The 17,898-nt window shown below is 44.3% G+C and overlaps 1 protein-coding gene across 1 annotated transcript in view; it reads right to left on the bottom strand.

The window, feature by feature from the left end:
* Window positions 1-4,514: 4,514 nt before the first annotated feature.
* LOC120035208 (G protein-activated inward rectifier potassium channel 1-like) overlaps window positions 4,515-17,898 on the bottom strand; it is a 32,840-nt gene continuing 19,456 nt past the window's right edge. The window contains exons 2-3 of the mRNA XM_038982022.1: window positions 17,395-17,611; window positions 4,515-5,545 (exon numbers count right to left, since the gene is read on the bottom strand). Coding sequence (XP_038837950.1) covers window positions 4,899-5,545; window positions 17,395-17,611 — 864 coding nt within the window. The 3' untranslated portion in view covers window positions 4,515-4,898. The remainder of the gene's footprint in view (window positions 5,546-17,394; window positions 17,612-17,898) is intronic.

Raw genomic sequence — 17,898 nt, 5'->3', positions numbered from 1 at the left:
GAGCAGGAAATGATGGAGCACAGGAAAGGTCTTCAGTATCCTTATTACAGTTTTTTACAATCCCTTTGGCACTAATTTCAGAACCTTGTGGTCATTTTTCAAAACTCTAGACACAAAACTCAAAACGGTTATCACTTGTAACACAGGCTGTCCAATGTTCAAAACATTGCATTATGCATTCATATCTTGCATTCATATCAGGTCCCGTGTGGCTCAGTTGGTAGAGCATGGCACTTGCAACGCCAGGGTTGTGGGTTCGATTCCCACGGGGGGCCAGTACAAAAAAGTATGAATGTATGTACTTGTAAGTCGCTCTGGATAAGAGCGTCTGCTAAATGACTTAAATGTAAATGTAATATCTTTAAAGAAACCTTGCACTTGCAGAATCATTGGTTCAAATAACTAATTTATCATGAAATACCATAGGAACATTCATTTAGATCACCCACACACAAGATACCGATAGGTTCACTGTGTAGTTGTTCGTACAATCATTAAATATTGTAGTACAAAATATGTGATACATGTTTCATTATGCTACTACACGTAAATACATCACTGTAAAAGGACTAGTAGAGAGAATACTACAGACACAGTGGAATCATTGAACAAAATATGAAATGTATTGATGAAATACAATAAAATCACTCATAGGTTTCTTTGAATCAAAGCAAAAATAATTAGCTACAAAAAAAGAAAATAACTACAGTAAAACATCAACTGCAGTCTCCTCACCTGGTTTACTGTAAAAAGCAAAACAAAGGATTGATTACTGTACTTCTATATTACCCTCAACCCTGTCTTGTGGATTTGGCCATAGGTTCTCATCCACATTTCAATGGATGTTTTCATTAGCCAAACATCTTGGGAAGAATCTTCGGGCATGGCGAATCCAGGCCTGACACTGGTCTTCCGTGATGTCATTGCATGCGTCATCCATGGCCTGGAGAAGAGTGGCTTGTTCGTGAGGGCGCCTATCATATACCTGCCACCTCCATGTGGAGAAAAATTCCTCAATCGGGTTTTAGGAAAGGAAAGTATGGGGGTAAGTACAGGGTGGTAAATTGTGGATGGGCCTGAAATCATGCTTGCACCATTTCATCATGGTAGAACCTGACATTATCCCACACAATGACATAGGTCATGCCATCAGCTCTACAAACCTGATTTAGCCCATCAAGGAAGGTTACATTCGAACAGCGAATCACGTGGCTGCCTGCAACTCAATATATAGAGTATATAGAGTAGAGAGCTTTAGTTGTTGTTCAACCTAACATTAGAATGGGCAAGATGCGTAATCTAAGCAACTTTGACCGTGGTATGATTGTTGATGCCACACATGGTGATTCTAGCATCTCAGAAACAGCTGCCTTCCTGGGATTGTTATGCACTACAGTCTCTAGAGTTTACAGAGAATGGTGCGATAAACAAAACACATTCAGTGAGCTGCATTTCTGTGGGCAAAAACACCTTGTTAATGAGAGAGTTCAGAGGAGAATGTCCAGACTCATTCAAGCTAACAGAAAGGCCACAAATGCTCAAATAACAGTTGTTTAAAACAGCGGTGTGCAGAATGGCATCTCTTAACGTACAACACCGTGAATAATTCAGGCTGTTGTGGAGGCAAAAGGGGGTCCTACCCAGTACTAGATAGGTGTACCTAATAAAGTGGCCGGTGAGTGTACAGTAATGTTAAATCTGAAAACATGGTCTGGAAAAGTGGTACATGGGACCATAGAAACAGTGTCTGATAAAGAATGATGATGAAATATTACATCCATAGATAATGTAGTCCAATTGGTTCATGTTCCACGGTAATTGGTGTCAATGGATCTCGTTATCGTGAAACTTTCATGATCTAAACATGGAATATTGTTTGTCAGTTTCCATAAAACTATGCATTAAGAGTAATGCAACAGTTACTTATCATTTTGAGCAGTTGTATCAATTAATTAATAGTTAGATCATTGTAATGAAATGAATAGACAGTCATCTCAGATGTAATTTGTGCATTGCATTTTGAAATGGTAACACTTTGATATTAAGTTGTGTCATTTTGAACAGATGATTTTAGTTCAATGAACAAATTATCTTAGATTAATGTGTATTGTATCCAAGCAATTGGAAAAAGTGTTAGAGTTTTGAAAAATGTGCATTTTGATCATTGGTTGTGAGTTTTGTGTCTAGAGTTTTGAAAAATGACATCAAGGTTCTGAAATTAGTGCTAAAGTGATTGTAAAAAACTGTATTAGCATGTAGCGAGTTCTGACCGAACTTTGAATCGGTCTTTTGAGGACTGTGGAATGTGTAATGTGCATAGGTCCAGAGTATCTTCTAGCCTGATTTTAAATCTCAAATACACTACAAGTGCAGGAAAGTTCTCCTGGAACAGGGTGATCAAATGAAGAGCCTACATCTGTATATGAGAGTAATGCACTCTTGTGTGGTGCATCGATTCATTCATACAGTATGTCATCTTTGTTAAGTGCGTAGGGTCTGTGACCATAATATTAGAGTGTATTGTAATCATCTTCTGAAGATGTGTCGATTGAGCTCAGTCCCGGTCACTCGTCCCTTTCCTCTTATTGTAATGAGGCTATTCATTGTTGTAGTATGATTGGGTGACTTGTCCTCTGCTGAGCCAGTGGAAGAAGTGTAGTGTTTATGAGTGTGAGCGAATAGATACACACACATACACACTTATAGACTCTTTATGCTGCTAAATGAAAAGGTTGGATCGTGTGGATCAGGTCAGGCTTTAGCCTCAACTCTGAGTGGGCGAACGCAGTGAGGAATTCATTACCAGAGGCTAGAGATCCCTTCACGCAGGTCGCTTCAGGCATGCACCTCAAGTAGGGAAAATCGAATTCCCCTGGTCGAATCTCCTCCCTTTGTGGCGTTGGTGGAGAAATTAGTGCTTGGTGGGTGGGTGCCTCTAACTATCATACATCCGTTTGTCTGAACCCTCTACTCATAAGAGTGCTAAATTCCACTGAGGCCTGTGTTGGCTGCATGCCAAATAGCACCACATTCCCCTTCATAGTGCAACATTTTTAAACAGAGCCCTATGGGCCATTTGGGACGCAGACATGGACTAATCCTCCCGAAGCCTACGCTGCACTCTGTCCCTGAGCTCAGGTGACCCTCTCCACTCTTTCTTTTCTCTCTGTCCTCCTCCCTTGCTCTCTCCCTCTCCACTGTTTCCTCTCCATTCGTTCGGATGAGTAAAAGGTTGTGGCCATTTCAAAGCTTCTGTCCTTAAAGTCTGCCGTTGGACTTTATAATGAAGACTGTCACCGATCCCTCCGGAACTTTCATCACGCACACCTGTCCCCTATTTCCACTGATTAGTATTTGTATATGTGTGCCCTTTGGTTTCCATTGGGGGTTGATTATTGTTACAATGTCCATTGGTGCGTGTGAGTACCTGTGCTGTGTGTTTTGGGCTTTCATGCCCTTATGGATTGCGCAGATGATTACGGGTCTCGTCCCGTGCGTTAATCATTGTGCGCGTGTGTATTTATTCGAGGTACTCCTCGCTCTTTTGTTTGGGTTTCAACCCTGTGTTTTTGTTACGTGTTTGTTTGGTCTTCGTCCCCGTGCCTTTACACGGCTCGCCATAATTTGGGTACAGTATAAAACGCTATTACACATTCCTCCCGAATCATTTATACCAGCGTGACAAAGACTTCATTGTGAGAGAAGTCTTGTGACTAATGTATATCCTACTCTATATAAAAATCATAATTCCTTTCTGTTACAACGGGCTACAAGTCAATTGAAAGAGTGTGTGTGTGTCTGTATGTCTGTTTGTCTGTTTAGCCATGCTGCTTGTCTCTGCCCGTCTGAAGGGGGTGGACACTTCCTCCACTGTTTCACTCCCTATCCTCCCCATCCTCCACTCCCAAACACCAGCCAATCAGCACCAAGGACAAGCCTCTGTAGGGTGCCATTTGGACGAAGACTGTGTTTTCTTTCTGGTATCAGCAAAGTCCATTATCCACTGTGTCGGACTCACTGTTCAAAGGAGTTATGGAACTGTTATAGAAAGTGTTTCGTGCCAGCAGCTAAGATTAGGCCATGAACAACCTGTTGAATGTAAAAACAAAGGTGTTATGTAAACTAATGAGTAGCAGATTACTATAACAATTATGAATAATAACAAAAAATGTAGATTGCATTTTGACTGTATTTCTTAGCTAAGTAGATGTTCCCTTTGATGGAAACTAGAATATAGACAAAGGAAGTTGCAGGTACACCACATATTATCATCTTAAATATATTTTATTTGTTTAAAACTAAGAGAGGGGGTATGTAGTGCATTCAGATGGATTGATTGTATACATGCACAATTCTTTAGAGTGTGTATGTGTGTGTGATGATGGAAAGATTAACGTGTGTGTGTGTGTGTGTGTGTGTGTGTGTGTGTGTGTGTGTGTGTGTGTGTGTGTGTGTGTGTGTGTGTGTGTGTGTGTGTGTGTGTGTGTGTGTGTGTGTGTGTGTGTGTGTGTGTGTGTGTGTGTGTGTGTGTGTGTGTGTGTGTGTGTTTGACCAGTACGAACACTGTTGCTATAAAACACCCAAAAATCACAGTAATTCCAGTAAAGATTGTGTTTGAAAAAACAGAAATAGTGACACACCGTCCATCATAGTTTTTTCCCCCTTCCATATCATTGTCTTTCAGTATATTCCGTCACATTCCATTTTCCCTCTCTCCATAGTTTGATGTGTGGTCAAAGAGAAGTTAGACTCTGGGGATGTGTCCCAAATAACACCCTATCCCCTACATAGTGCATTACTTTTGACCAGAGCCCCCTATGGGCCCTGTTCTAAAGTAGTGCACTAAATAGGGAATAGGGTTCCATTTGGGATGCATGCAAAGTCTGGTCATGATGACCTCAGCGGTCAGCATTCATCCTGCGTAATTTGGCCGGCAGGTTGTCCTCTGGTCGGCCCCCTCCTGAGGGCAGAGGGGTGTGGATGCGGGCGGGGACGGGGGCTGGGGTGGGGGGCAGCTGCAGGTCTCCAGTGGACTGGGTCATGGGTTCAAAGCCCAGTTTCAAGGCCTTGAGCTGCAGCCGAGCTGCAGCCTCTGGGCCGGGGGAGGAGCTGAGACGCTGCAACTTGAGAGGCAGGTCTCCAGTACTGCAGGCCTTCTCAGAGTGCTGGGAGCCCAGCATCAGAACCTTCCTCTGTAGGTCCTCCTTCCCAGACGAGCTCATCCTCTGAAGCTTACTGGGCAGCCTGGACTGCCCCGCCCGCTCCTCACGGTCCGTAGTGTTGATGCAGTCCACAGAGAAGACCCGGGCACGTCGGGCGTGCCCGTGGCTCTCGCCCAGCGTGGGGGTGGGGAGGGGCGAAGGCAGGGAGGACTTCTCGTCGTGATCCTTGACGCTGTAGGGTGGGGTGTTGACCTCGAAAGTGCTGTGGAACTGGGAGTAGTCCACCCTGAAGAATCCCTCCTCCAGAGACATGACGGGCAGGAAGCGGTGGCCCCACAACACCTCATCCTCCGTGTACGATGTCCGCGCCTGACACGTCATACCTGAGAGAGAGGGAGGAAGAGAGAGAATTAAAAAGTGAAACTCAGTCTCTAGCATTGACTAGGCAGCACAAACACAGGTGTTAAATAACCTTGTCATTTTTTATAAATATGATGAAAGTATTGTAGTTAACAGTTAACATCAAACAATAAGGCATGAAAGAAAGGGGGAAATTATGCAGCAACCAACCCCCTCCTGCTTATCTCATCCTCTCCATCCATCCCCCTTCTCTTTCTTTCTCTTCCACTCTCAGCATGTGTGGAAACAATTCAGTCTTTGAATTGTTGTCTTACAGCATGAGAAAAAAGCAATTTTCCTGACACAGACCTGCTTTGGCACAGACCTCCCTCACTCTTGCCATAGAGGGGAGATTTAAATACTGAGAAGCCCGTAAATCTAGCTGGAAGACATTTGCCGTTCCTCTGATGGCTCATAAAAATGGCCACGGCACTGTTACTCATCGAACCGTTTCCACTAATAGGTATGGCTGAGGCTGACCCTGAGACAAACAGATATTGCACTCACTGTTTAACTCCCTCTGCCTCTGCAGAGTGTGGGGCCATTGGCTCAAATGAGCTTGATGGAGACAGCTGACTAAAGGGCATATTGGCTACAAGTCGTTCTAGGCTGAGAGTCATAGCTAGATACTTTTATTTTCTATATCTAGCTCTGTCTCAATGAAACCACATCCAACCTGATTCTACAGCTGTTCTTTTGTATCCATGGCAATCACTAGAGGCCAAAGGTGACTCATCCCTTTGATCAGTGTTGTAATGCATTTAGTCATAATTACCAGTTGTTTATTTCTGCTCAGGCTATTAAGGAATCTCCTAACACCACCTTTACCAGATCCATACCTCGATGCTGCAGGAGCCTTGGGTCCTCGCCTCACATCACTCCTATCAATAGTACTAATAGCCTTACTCATATAAATAAGTTGAATCTAGTCTACCATAAACAAAACATGATATTCCTAAATAAAGAGAAGTAACATTGTAGCAGAAATTGCAGCATCCATGCATCAATAAAAAGAAAACATGTAGCACCTGTAGCCAAGGAAAGGGTAGTCTGGTATTGCTGTTTGCATGATGTTCTATAGTCCTATATGAAAAGGTGGTTGATTACATTACATCCTGGTCCTATTTAAAAAGGTCTCTAAGAGTCAGTCAGATAATGACCGAAGCATCATCCTGAGCACAGCCTTCTCTGGGTGCCTCATTAATAAATGCATTGGCGACGTCGTCCCAACAGCGACAGTACATACATATCCCAACCAGAAGCCATAGATTAGATGCAACATACACACTGAGCTAAAGGCTAGAGCTTCCACTTTCAAGGAGCGAGACATTAAGTTAACCCGGACTCTTATAAGAAATCCCATTATGCCCTTCGACGAACCATCCAACAGGCAAATCATCGAAGCCTACTATATCAGCCTACTATATCAGCTCTGACCCTCATCGGATGTGACAGGGCTTGCAAACTATCACAGATTACAAACGGAAACTCGGCCACGAGCTGCCCAGTGACACGAGCCGACCAGACGAGTTAAATGCCTTCTATGCTCACTTCGAGGCAAGCAACACTGAACCATGCGTGAGAGAACCAGCTATTCCGGAGGACTGTGTGATCAAACTCTCCTTAGCTGATGTGAGTAAGACCTTTAAAGAGGTTAACATTCACAATGCCACAGGGCCAGATGGATTACCAGGATGCATACTCCGAGCATGCGTTGATTTTCAACCTCTCCCTCACCCAGTCTGTAATACCTACATGTTTCAAGCAGATAACCATAGTTCCTGTGCCCAAGAACGCTAAGGTAAACTTTATGAATGACTATCACTCAAATCAAATCAAATCCATTTTTATTGGTCACATACTCATGGTTAGCAGATGTTATTGCGAGTGCAGCGAAATGCTTGTGCTTCTAGTTCCAGTGCAGCAATATCTAACAGGTAATATCTAACGATTCCACAACAAATACCTAATACACACAAATATAAGTAAAGAATGGAATAAGAATCTGTGCCTCTTTTATTGAACTCATGGGAAAATCAAAAGAAATCAGCCAAGACCTCCAAATTGTAGACCTCCACAAGTCTGGTTCATCCTTGGGAGCAATTTCCAAATGCCTGAAGGTACCACGTTCATCTGTACAAACAATAATACGCAAGTATAAACACCATGGGACCACGCAGCCATCATACCACTCAGGAAGGAGATGAGTTCCGTCTCCTAGAGATGAGCGTACTTTGGTGCGAAAAGTGCAAATCAATCCCAGAACAACAGCAAAGGACCTTGTGAAGATGCTGGAGGAAACAGGTACAAAAGTATCTATATCCACAGTAAAACGAGTCCTATATCGACATAACCTGAAAGGAAGCTCAGCAAGGAGGAAGCCACTGATCCAAAACCGCCATAAAAAAGCCAGACTACGGTTTGCAACTGCACATGGGGAAAAATAACGTATTTTATGGAGAAATGTCCTCTGGTCTGATGAAACAAAAATAGAACTGTTTGGTCATAATGACCATCGTTACGTTTGGAGGAAAAACGGGGAGGATTGCAAGCCGAAGAACACCATCCCAACCGTGACGCACGGGGGTGGCAGCATCATGTTGTGGGGGTGCTTGCTGCAGGAGGGACTGGTGCACTTCACAAAATAGATGGCATCATGAGGGAGGAAAATGATATGGATATATTGAAGCAACATCTCAAGACATCAGTCAGGAAGTTAAAGCTTGGTCACAAATTGGTCTTAAAAATGGACAATGACCCCAAGCATACTTCCAAAGTTGTGGCAAAATGGCTTAAGGACAACAAAGTCAAGGTATTGGAGTGGCCATCACAAAGCCCTGACCTCAATCCTATAGAAAATTTGTGGGCATAACTGAAAAAGCGTGTGTGAGCAAGGAGGGCTACAAACCTGACTCAGTTACACCAGCTCTGTCAGGAGGAATGGGCCAAAATTCACCCAACTTATTGTGGGAAGCCTGTGCAAGGCTACCCGAAACGTTTGACCCAAGTTAAACAATTTAAAGTCAATGCTACCAAATACTAGTTGAGTGTATGTAAACTTCTGACCCACTGGGAATGTGATGAAAGAAATAAAAGCTGAAATAAATCATTCTCTCTACTATTATTCGGACATTTCACATTCTTAAAATAAAGTGGTGAACCTAATTGACCTAAAACAAGGAATTTTTACAAAGATTAAATTTTAGGAATTGTGAAAAACTGAGTTTAAATGTATTTGACTAAGGTGTATGTAAACTTCCAACTTCAACTGTATGAGATGAGTAATACGAGATATGTAAACATTATTAAAGTGGCATTATTAAAGTGATTAGTGTTCCTTTTATTACAGTGGCCAATGATTTCAAGTCTATATGTAGGCAGCAGCCTCTCTATGCCAGTGGTAGCTGTTTAACAGTCCGATGGCCTTGAGATAGAAGCTGTTTCAGTCTCTTGGTCCCAGCTTTGATGCACCTGTACTGACCTCGCCTTTTGGATGGTAGTGGGGTGAACAGGCAGTGGCTCGGGTGGTTGTTGTCCTTGATGATATTTATGGCCTTCCTGTGTAAGAAATGTAAGTCTCCTGGAGGGCAGGTAGTTTGCCCCCAGTAATGCGTTGTGCAGACCGCACCACCCTCTGGAGAGCCCTGCCGACAGGATCCTCTCAATTGTGCATCTGTAAAGGTTGGTGAGGGTTTTGGGTGACAAGCCAAATTTCTTCAGCCTCCTGAGGTTGAAGAGGCGCTGTTGCACCTTCTTCACCACACTGTCTGTGCGGGTGGACCATTTTCGTTTGTAGGTCATATGTACGCTGTGGAACTTAAAACTTTCCACCTTCTCTACTGCTGTCCTGTCGATGTGGATAGGGGGGAGCTCCCTCCACTGTTTCCTGAAGTCCACGATCATCTCCTTTGTTTGGTTGATGTTGAGCCTTCTCCCTGTAGACTCTCGTCGTTGTTGGTAATCAAGCCTACTACTGTTGTGTTGTCTGCAAACTTGATGATTGAGTTGAAGGTGAACAGGGAGTACAGGAGGTCGATGAGCACGCACCCTTGTGGGGAACCAGTGTTGAGAATCAACGAAGGGGAGATTTTGTTTCCTACCTTCACCACCTGGGGGTGGCCCGTCATGAAGTCCAGGACCCAATTGTACAGGGCAGGGTTGAGACCCAGGGCCTCAAGCTTAATGATGAGCTTGGAGGGTATTATGGTGTTGAATGCTGAGCTATAGTCAATAAACAGCATTCTTACATACAGTGCCTTGCAAAATGATTCATCCCCCTTGGCGTTTTTCCTATTTTGTTGCATTACAACCTGTAATTTAAATTGATTTTTATTTGGATTTCATGTAATGTACATACACAAAATAGTCCAAACTGGTGAAGTGAAATTAAAAGAATTACTTGTTTAAAAAAAAAATGTCACATGATCTGTCACATCATCTCAGTATATATACACCTGTTCTGAACAGCCCCAGAGTCTGCAACACCACTAAGAAAGGGGCACCACCAAGCAAGCGGCACCATGAAGACCAAGGAGCTCTCCAAACAGGTCAGGGAAAAAGTTGTGGAGAAATACAGATCAGGGTTGGGTTATAAAAAACCCTGTGTTTGGGGGGGTGAATAGTTATGCACGCTCAATTTTTCAGTTTTTTTGTCTTATTTCTTGTTTGTTTCACAATAAAAAATATTTTGCATCTTCAAAGTGGTAGGCATGTTGTGTAAATCAAATGATACAAACCCCCCAAAAATCTATTTTAATTCCAGGTTGTAAGGCAACAAAATAGGCAACAAAATAGGAAAAATGCCAAGGGGGGTGAATACTTTCGCAAGCCACTGTAGGTATTCCTCTTGTCCAGATGGAATAGAGCAGTGTGCAGTGTGATGGGGATTGCATCGTTTGTGGACCTATTGGAGCGGTAAGCAAATTGAAGTGGGTCTAGGGTGACAGATAAGGTGGAGGTGATATGATCCTTGACTAGTCTCTCAAAGCACTTCATGATGGCAGAAGTGAGTGCTATGGGGCAATAGTCATTTAGTTCAGTTACCTTTGCATTCTTGGGTACAGGAACAATTATGGCCATCTTAAAGGATGTGGGGACAGCAGACTGGGATAGGGAGAGATTGAATATGTCCGTAAACACACCAGCCAGCTGGTCTGCGCATGCTCTGAGTATGCAGCTAGGGATGCTGTCTAGGCCGGCAGCCTTGCGAGGGTTAACATGTTTAAATATCTTGCTCACGTCGGCCACAGAGAAGGAGAGCCCACAGTCCTTGGTAGCGGGCCGCGTCGGTGGCACTGTATTATCCTCGAAGGTGAAGGCAGAGAAGGTGTTTAGTTTGTCTGGAAGCAAGACGTTGGTGTTCGCGACGTGGCTGGTTTTCCTTTTGTAGTCCGTGATTGTCTGTAGACCCTGACACATACGTCTCGTGTCTGAGCCGTTGAATTGCAACTCCACTTTGTCTCTATACTGACATTTTGCTTGTTTGATTGCCTTGCGGGAGTGAATGACTACTCTGTTTGTATTCTGCCATAGTCCCAGTCACCTTGCCATGGTTAAATGCGGTGGTACACGCTTTCAGTTTTGCGCAAATGCTGCCATGCACTGAGAATCCAGGTGGCTGTACCGACTCCGACAGCATATCCCGAAAGAGCCATGTTTCCGTGAAACAGAGTATGTTACAATCCCTGATGTCTCTCTGGAAAGCAACCCTTGCCCTGATTTTGTCAACTTTGTTATCTTGGGACTGGACATTAGCGAGCAATATACTCGGAAGCGGTGGGTGGTGTGCGCGTCTCTGAAGTCCGACTCCCTCTCCTCCGGCGGCGTTGTTTTGGGTCGGCCTCTGGAATCAGTTCAAATGCCCTGGGTGGTGCGGACAAAGGATCCTCTTCAGGAAAGTTGTATTCCTGGTCGTAGTGCTGGTAAGTTGAAGCCACTCCGATATCCAATAGTTCTTCCCGGCTGTATGTAATAACAGCTAAGATTTTCTGGGCTAACAATGTAAGAAATAATACATTTTTAAAAATACTGCAAAGTTTCCTAAGGACTAGAAGTGAGGCAGCCCTCTCTGTCTGCGCCATTTTAACACTCACATCTGTAGCCATGAAATGCTTTGAAAGGCTGGTCATGGCTCACGTTAACATCCTCATTCCAGACACCCTGGACCCACTCCAATTCGCATACCGTCCCAACAGATCCACAGATGACGCAATCTCTGTTGCACTCCACACTGCCATTTCCCACTTGGCCAATTAGGAACACCTATGTGAGAATGCTGTTCATTGACTACAGCTAAGCATTCAACACCATAGTGCCCTCGAAGCACATCACTATGCTAAGGTTCCTGGGACTGAACACCTCCCTCTGCAAATGGATCCTGGACTTCCTGATGGGCCGCCCCTAGGTGGTGAGGGTAGCAACAACACATCTGCAACGCTGACCCACAACAAGGGGGCCCCACAGGGGAGCGTGCTTAGTCCCCTCCTGTACTCCCTGTTCTCCCACGACTGCGTGGCCACACACGACTCCAACACCATCATTAAGTTTGCAGACGACACAACGGTGATAGGCATGACCACCAATGACGAAGAGACAGCCTATAAGGAGGAATTCAGAGACCTGGCAGTGCGGTGCCAGGACAACAACCTCTCCCTCAACATCAGTAAGACAAAGGAGCTGATTGTGGACTACAGGAAACGGAGAGCTGAGCACGACCCCATTCACATCGACGGGGCTGTAGTGGAGTAGGTTGAGAGCTTCAAGGTCCTTTGTCCACATCACTAAAGGATCTATCATGGTCCAAACACATTCGTGAAGAGGGCACGACAATACCTCTTCCCCCTCAGGAGGCTGAAAAGATGGACCCTCAGATGGCATGGGCCCTTAGATCCTCAAAAAGTTATACAGCTGCACCATCAAGAGCATCTTGACTTGCTGCATCACTGCTTGGTATGGCAACTGCTTGGCATCCGACCGCAAGGCATTACAGAGGGTAGTGCATACGGCCCAGTATATCACTGGGGCCAAGCTCCCTGCCATCCACAACCTCTATACCAGGTGGTGTCAGAGGAAGGCCCAAAGAATTGTCAAAGACTCCAGCCACCCAAGTCATAGACTGTTCTCTCTGCTAACGCACGGCAAGCGGTACCAGTGCACCAAGTCTGAAACCAACAGGACCCTGAACAGAATTTAACCCCAAGTCATAAGACTTCTAAACAAGACTGATAAATAACTAATAAAATGGCTACCTACAATGTCCCTTTTTTGCACTAACTCTCTTGCACTGAATCTATGCACATACACTGGACTCTACCCACACACACACACACACACACACACACACACACACACACACACACACACACACACACACACACACACACACACACACACACACACACACACACACACACACACACACACACACACACACACTGCTGTTACTGCCTATTACAATGCCTTCGGAAAGTATTCAGACCCCTTGACTTTTTCCACATTTTGTTACATTACAGCCTTATACTAACATGGATTAAATAAAAAAAATATTGTTAGCAATACCTCATAATGACAAAGCAAAAATAGGTTTTTAGACATTTTTGCAAATGTATTAAAAATAATTATTTACATTAGTATTCAGACCCTTTGCTATGAGACTCAAAATCGCCCGTGAGTTGTTTCTACAACTTGATTGGAGTCCACCTGTGGCAAATTCAATTGATTGGACATGATTTGGAAAGGCACACACCTGTCTCTATAAGGTCCCACAGTTGACAGTGCATGTCAGAGCAAAAACCAAGCCATGAGGTTGAAGGAATTGTTCGTAGAGCTCTGAGAGAGGATTGTGTCGAGGCACAGATCTGGGGAAGGTTACCAAAAAATGTCTGCAGCATTGAAGGTCCCCCAGAACACAGTGGCCACCATCATTCTTAAATGGAAGAAGTTTGGAACCACCAAGACTCTTCCTAGAGCTATCCTCCCAACCAAACTGAGCAATCAGGGGAGAAGGGTTTTGGTCAGGGAGGTGACCAAGAACCCGATGGTCACTCTGACAGAGCTCTATAGTTCATCTGTGTAGATGGGGGAACCTTCCAGAAGGACAACCATCTCTGCAGCCCTCCACCAATCAGGCCTGTATGGTAGAGTGACCAGACGGAAGCCACTCTTCAGTAAAAGGCACATGACAGCCCGCTTGGAGTTTGCCAAAAGGCACCTAAAGACTCTCAGACAATGAGAAACAAGATTCTCTGGACTGATGAAACCAAGATTCAACTCTTTGCCTGAATTCCAAGCTTCACGTCTGGAAGAAACCTGGCACCATCCCTACGGTGAAGCATGGTGGTGGCAGCATCATGCTGTGGAGATGTTTTTCAGCGGCAGGGACTGGGAGACTAGTCAGGATCGAGGCAAAGATGAACGGAGCAAAGTACAGAGAGATCCGGGATGAAAACCTGCTCCAGAGCGCTCAGGACCTCAGACTGGGGGCGAAGGTTCACCTTCCAACAGGACAACAACACACAGCCAGAGCAACGCAGGAGTGGCTTCGGGACTGAATGTCTCTGAATGTCCTTGAGTGTCCCAGCCAGAACCTGGACTTGAACCCGATCGAACATCTCTGGAGAGACCTAAAAATAGCTGTGCAGTGACGCTCCCCATCCACCCTGACAGAGCTTGAGAATATCTGCAGAGAGGAATGGGAGAAACTCCCGAAATGCAAGTGTGCCAAGCTCGTAGCGTCATACCCAAGAAGACTCGAGGCTGTAATCGCTGCCAAATGTGCTTCAACAAAGTACTGAGTAAAGGGTCTGAATACTTATGTAAATGGGATATTAATACATTTATAGAAGTGTGTTTTTTGTTTTGGCATTATGGAGTATTGTGTGTAGATTGATGAGGGGGGAAAATGATTTTATACATTTTAGAATAAGGCTGTAACCTAACAAAATGTGAAAAAAGTCTAGGGGTCCGAATACTTTCCCAAGGCACGGTATGTGTACAGTACATAGCTACCGCAATTACCTCGTACCCATGCATATCGACTCGGTACTGGTACTCCCTGTATTTAGCCATATTATTTTCCACTCCCTATAAATAGCCATGTTATTTCTACTCGTTTTTTTTATTCGTTATCCACTGTGTATTATTTTGATCTTTAACTCTGCATTGTTGGAAAAGGACCCATAAGTAAGCATTTCACTGTAAGTCTACACCTGTTATCTACGAAGCATGTGACAAATACAATTGTATTCGATTTTTGGATTTGATTTGACAAGCCAGGTTTTTATTTGACCTCATCTCTTGTAAAATAGCCACTTATGAGACCTGTATTCCTCTGTTCATTTTTAAAATTAACCTTTATTTAACTAGGCAAGTCAGTTAAGAACAAATTCTTATTTATAATGAAGGCCTACCAGGGAACAGTGGGTTAACTGCCTTGTTCAGGGGAAGAACGACATATTTTTACCAGGTCAGCTCAGTGATTCAATCCAGCAACCTTTCGGTTACTGGCCCAACGCTCTAACCACTAGGCTACCTGTCGCCCCAAACAGAACTGGCTGACTGCAGAAAGAGAAACTGATCCTTTCTCTGACATTTGACTGACACAGTAATATCACTACCAAGGGGTTATCACAACCTAAGCCTAAGCTTATACCCAAACCCTTGACTATCCTCAAACCAAAGCTGAAATGAATTAAAGTTATTTTATATTTCTGCATATAGAATCATTTGCTATAATTTGCCTATTGATGGTGGATACATGACTGGGAAGGTATACAGGTGCAGCAGGAAGTGATGTGGCTTCAGGGCCCGGCGTTCCTGCCAGTTCGCCCCATCATCCAGGTGTCCTGAGTTACACTGACAGTCTGTTATGTTTTGTGGGTCTTGAATGAAAATCAAAGCAGCTGAGCAAGTGAGCAACCAGCTGGTGGACAGAGAGCGACGTGTCCCTGGAGAGAGCTTTATGTAAAGCCTCCACTGGCACTAATCAAATGGACCATTTCCATAATAGAATGCCTCTTCTTCTCCGAGCGACTTTTCAATCCTACCACTGGCTCTCTTCATCTAACACACACACACACACCTGTCAGAAAGCTGTGACAATTAGGCCTACACAACACACATCTCTAGGAGAACAGGAGCTGATGCACAATCATAGTGTGGTAGTGGAGAGACCCCATAACCATCCAATCAGACACCAGAAAGTTGCAAACGCTATCAGTTGGTGACAGAAGGTTTCTCAAATGGCAGGACAATGCTCTGTCTGTCTCTCAGTGGATGATACGGATGTCTTTCTCTGGGGAGTAAGGGATGTCACATTGTGCACGGGACCACACAGGTGACTCCAAGGCCACCTCATTCATACAGAGCAGACCCCCTCATCTACCACCTGCTCTGCTCCTCAGCTCAGAGAAACACAGTCCTGCTGAGAGAGAGAGAGAGAGAGAGAGAGAGAGAGAGAGAGAGAGAGAGAGAGAGAGAGAGAGAGAGAGAGAGAGAGAGAGAGAGAGAGAGAGAGAGAGGACTAAAAGGGGCTAAATGTTTGGCTGCAGCCTGCCTTAATGACATTATCAACAGAGCACAGACCATGCTGCCTGCTCATCCCTCCCTCCTCCTCTAAGCCTATTCATTCTTCTGCCCAGGACAATGCGAAGAGAGGAGGGGAGAAGAACAGAGGAGAGATGAAAGGAAAAAGAGAAGGCAGCAGAGAAATAAATAAGTGATGCCAGAGAAGACAAAGACTTTGTTATTTAGGTATGACAATTAGGATGAGGAATCGTATTGTTCGATGTCGAAGACAGAAAAACACTTTTGTTGCCGTAGGTGACCCAGCACACCTGCAGCCTGCCTGTAGATCAGTACAGCTGTTGTGTTCAACGTCTCTTACTGTTTCAGAATTATCCCAGAATTAACCCTGCATTCTGCCCAGTGAGAAATATAGTAAAACTTCAGCTGAACCCCCAGCTTATTTATCTAAGTGACATTCGCATCTATGACCCTATCTATTATACATGGGGTAGGGATAAAAACCATCCCGTAGTAATAAAATGTCCTTCATAATTCAATCAGGAAGCGTACAGCTGTGAGAGAGAGCCTGGTGCTGTGCTCAATACCCAAAGTCCACCTCTCCACTGCTCACTCTGTTTACCACTGAACGCTTCCTAATATCTGCTACATTCTTACAGGGTTTTGGAGATTAAGAGAGATGTGTTAGTCTGACTCTCTCTCCAGAATCTGGATGGAAATATTACATGGGGATATGTGGCAGGTTGACATGAAGAAGTAAGACTGATAAGCATATAAGAATACAGTTGAATTTGAGTTCAGATAATAGAGGAGAGAGGAATAACATAATTGCAAGCTAAAGGGTGGAAATAGAGAACGAGCAACCCACTGAATGGAAAGAGATAACAGTTGGGGTGGAGAAGAAAAGGATCAGGAAAGGACTCAGAGTGGAAGGATAATCAAATAAAGGCCCAGTGCAGTCAAAATTAATTTTTTCCTGTGTTTTATATAATATTGTACAACAGCTGATGAAACTACCACTGTAAATACGTGACATTTTTTACCAATGTTATGACCTTTTAATCAGCAGGTTTGAATGGGCGGGAGTTTTGGCTTTCCATCGTGAAACTTGCTTGAGAAATAGGTTTTTGGCCCATTTTTTTTTTTTGCCAATTTGAATGTAAATCTATTACAGTAAGATACTTAATTGTTACCCAGAAATGATTTGATATTGACATAAAAATGGCTACATTGGGCCTTTGAAAAGGAGGAGCCTCTTTAGGAAGAAGAGAGTAAGGGGTTAACAGGAGGAGAGAGGGTAGTGGTCCTTCACCTGTGGTCTCCACAATGCCCTCCAGGATGACAACAATCTCAAACTGCTCGTTCATGAGGGATCGCTGGGACAGGTCAAAGAAAGGGCTCTTAGGATTGATCTCATGGCAGATGGTGAGAGGTGATACTAGGAAGAGCTGGTCCGCACCCGTCCCAAAACCCACATCCAGCTCACACTGGTCCAGGGGTAGGAACTCTCCCTCCGGGGTCTGACGAGACTGGGAGAGAGGGTGGGAGAGAGAGGAAGGGGGAGGAGAGAAAGGAGAAATAGGAGGGAGAGAGAGAGCGAAAGAGAGAGAGAGAGAGGTTTTGTTAGACTTTAAACTGTAGACTTGCATTTTTCCACTCTACCATGGCTATTAAGATGATTGTAGATAACAGTGTGACTGGAGCAGAGTAGCCTGGAGCCTATCAATCTTCTCTACACCACCACATGCTGTTTGTCTTGTTGTTCATTTCCTATTTTCTTCCCTTCAGGAGGTGGGTGAGTGGACAGCACATAAAC

The sequence above is a fragment of the Salvelinus namaycush genome, chromosome 3, assembly GCF_016432855.1.
Source record: "Salvelinus namaycush isolate Seneca chromosome 3, SaNama_1.0, whole genome shotgun sequence".
Classification (NCBI taxonomy): Eukaryota; Metazoa; Chordata; class Actinopteri; order Salmoniformes; family Salmonidae; genus Salvelinus; species Salvelinus namaycush.
The sequence above is the reverse complement of the archived record's forward strand: the minus strand, read 5'-3'. Positions and strand labels throughout refer to the sequence as shown.